The 2,401-nt window shown below is 53.6% G+C and overlaps 1 protein-coding gene across 1 annotated transcript in view; it reads right to left on the reverse strand.

Annotated features, from left to right (window-relative positions):
• MRC2 (mannose receptor C type 2) overlaps nucleotides 1-1,242 on the reverse strand; it is a 23,265-nt gene extending 22,023 nt beyond the window's left edge. Inside the window, exon 1 of the mRNA XM_023535632.1 lies at nucleotides 837-1,242. Coding sequence (XP_023391400.1) covers nucleotides 837-1,086 — 250 coding nt within the window. The 5' untranslated portion in view covers nucleotides 1,087-1,242. The remainder of the gene's footprint in view (nucleotides 1-836) is intronic.
• Between the last annotated feature and the right edge of the window lie 1,159 nt (nucleotides 1,243-2,401).

The following is a 2,401-nucleotide window of genomic DNA, read 5'->3' on the forward strand; positions in this document are numbered from 1 at the left end:
TCGTACTTGAAGGGGATGGTGCATGGTTTCCCGTGGGAGTTCCCCTGGATGGTGTAGACCTCTGCAAGGAGGGGAGCCTGGCTTTGGCGTCTGGACCCCAGAAGCTGCCCGCACCCTATAACCCAGGGAGCCGGGGGTGGGCAGGGGTCAGCAGAGGGCGGGGGGAGGAGGCAGTAGCCCCGGACAGGGGCCTAAAGGCGCGCCCTCTGCCAGCAGATCAGCCCAGGAGCCTGGGAAAGGTCCTGCTGCTCATCTCATATCGGGCAGGGGACCTCCGAAGCCCCTAACGTCTGTCCAAAATCGAGCGGGGTGAGGGGGCCTCCACGCCCCCCACAGAGGTCCGAGCATAAAGGAATACCTGCAGCGTCCCAGCCTGGAGGCCCCATGCCTCCTGCCGTGCATCCCTCCTCCCCAGATTCCATCTTGGAACCCAGGGTGGCTTCCAGGGAAAGAACCCCCAGGATGGAGCTGCAAACCGGGAAAGGCCCTTGGGCCCCATTTACCCCTGCAAAACGGGGATCGAGACACCTCTGGGGGTTACCCTGGGGTCTCCCTGGACACTGGGCCGGGGGAAGGGAATTTTCATTTAATCTTACATTATACACTTCTGTATTTTTTGAGGTCTTTACAATTGTGCATTCATTTTATAATTTTCAAGTAAATTAAATACTTCGAAGTTAATTTTCTTATTCAAAAATACTTCCCGTTACAATTAAAGATGTGACTGCCAAAGGTCTGGGGAGGCCAAAGGCCTCGCCACCCTGGAGTCTGTCCCTCTGTGGCCGCCATTCCCCGGTTCGAGGGGCCCCAACCCTCCCCTGCAAGAGGCCTCTCACCATAGTAGGGCCGAGCACACAGATCCTCGTCAGTGCCATAGATGTGCCACTGGCCACTGCGGGTCTGGTCGCCACGCTCGGGGGTGCCAGCCTTGGACGTGTTGCCAGCACGGCCCCCCAGGAGCAGGGACAGCTGGTCACCCAGTGTGCGACAGTGCCAGCGGAGATTCAGTGCCTCCCGGTCACATTCGTACATGCCCAGGGAGGCTGTGGTGTTGGTGCCTGGCCAGCCTGTGCCCAGGCACTGCATGGTGCCCAGGTTGAAGAGCCGGTTTCGAGAAACCCACTTCCAGCGCTGGTCAGGAAGACTGACGTTGCAGCCTGGGGAGACTCTGACTTGCCCGCCCTGGGCCTCCAGGCAGCCCTGCAGTCCATGGCTGAAGATGAGGAAGACGTTGGGCTCTAGAAGGGAAGGCAAGACATGAAATCATCACGGGGGCTCTCCTGGCTGGCCCTTGATGGCCAGTGCCACCTACAGACAGTGACCGTGAATCTGGTGCTGGGCTGTGAACCTTCTCTCATATGTTAAATCACTCAGTCCTCACTACTGACCCCCTGAGGTGGGGGTGCGAGGCACTGCTGTCCCCGGGTCCAGCGGAGGCAAAGCCTGCATGCCGGCCCTGTTCTAACCCCAGGCTCACCTGGCGGCAGGACTCAGCCCTCTGTCCCACTCCCAAAAGCAAACCCAGCTTCACAGGCACCTTAACTACTGTACACTCTGAAGATCTTATGGGAGCCGTGGAAACATTTACATCACACACTACATTGCAGCCTTTATCCCATTCTGTTCCATAGCGTGGTTTTCCACCCGAGTCCTTCCCTGACCTGGAGTCATTTTGTCTTGTTCTTCCCCCTCGCCCCTCAGCTTCACTGGCTCTATCCTTTCCTCCCATCTAAAATCTTCCCGAACCACTCCCCACAGCCCATACCTAACCATTCATGCCCTCCATAACCACTTCACTCCTGTTTTTAAGGCAGCATTTAGCTCTCTGGTTTCCCTAAGCCTATATCGATCACCTCACTCTGCAGACACTCTGTGGAAGACAGTGAAATCCAACCTACCCCCAGCACACCCACTTTCCAGATTAAGAAATCAAGACTTAAATTTATATAAAGCAGATTCGTGGTTGCCTGGGGCTGGGCTGAGGTGCTGGGGATGAGGAGTGACTGCTAAAAGGTACAGGTTTTCTTTTGGGGTGATGAAAATGTTCTCAAATTAGACTGTGTGATAGTTTCACCACTCTGTGAATATACTAAAAACCCAATTAACTGCACGTTTTAAATGGGTGAGTTTTACAGTGGGTTATCTCAAAGCTGTTATACCTTAAAGTTATTATATATATATATATATATATATATATATATATATATATATATATATATATATATATTTTAATGGGGGGAGACAGCGGGAGTGAGAGAGAAACGTGAGTTCAGAGACGTGAAGTGACCAACTCATGGTCACACAGCCAGTAAGCGACTCCCTGACGTGCACGTTTCAACACCTTCTTCTCGTCCCTTGACTTAGTCCCTTGACTCAACACACACATACAGCACATCCCAGT

The sequence above is a fragment of the Pteropus vampyrus genome, unplaced genomic scaffold (assembly GCF_000151845.1).
Source record: "Pteropus vampyrus isolate Shadow unplaced genomic scaffold, Pvam_2.0 Scaffold143, whole genome shotgun sequence".
In the NCBI taxonomy this organism is placed as follows: domain Eukaryota; kingdom Metazoa; phylum Chordata; class Mammalia; order Chiroptera; family Pteropodidae; genus Pteropus; species Pteropus vampyrus.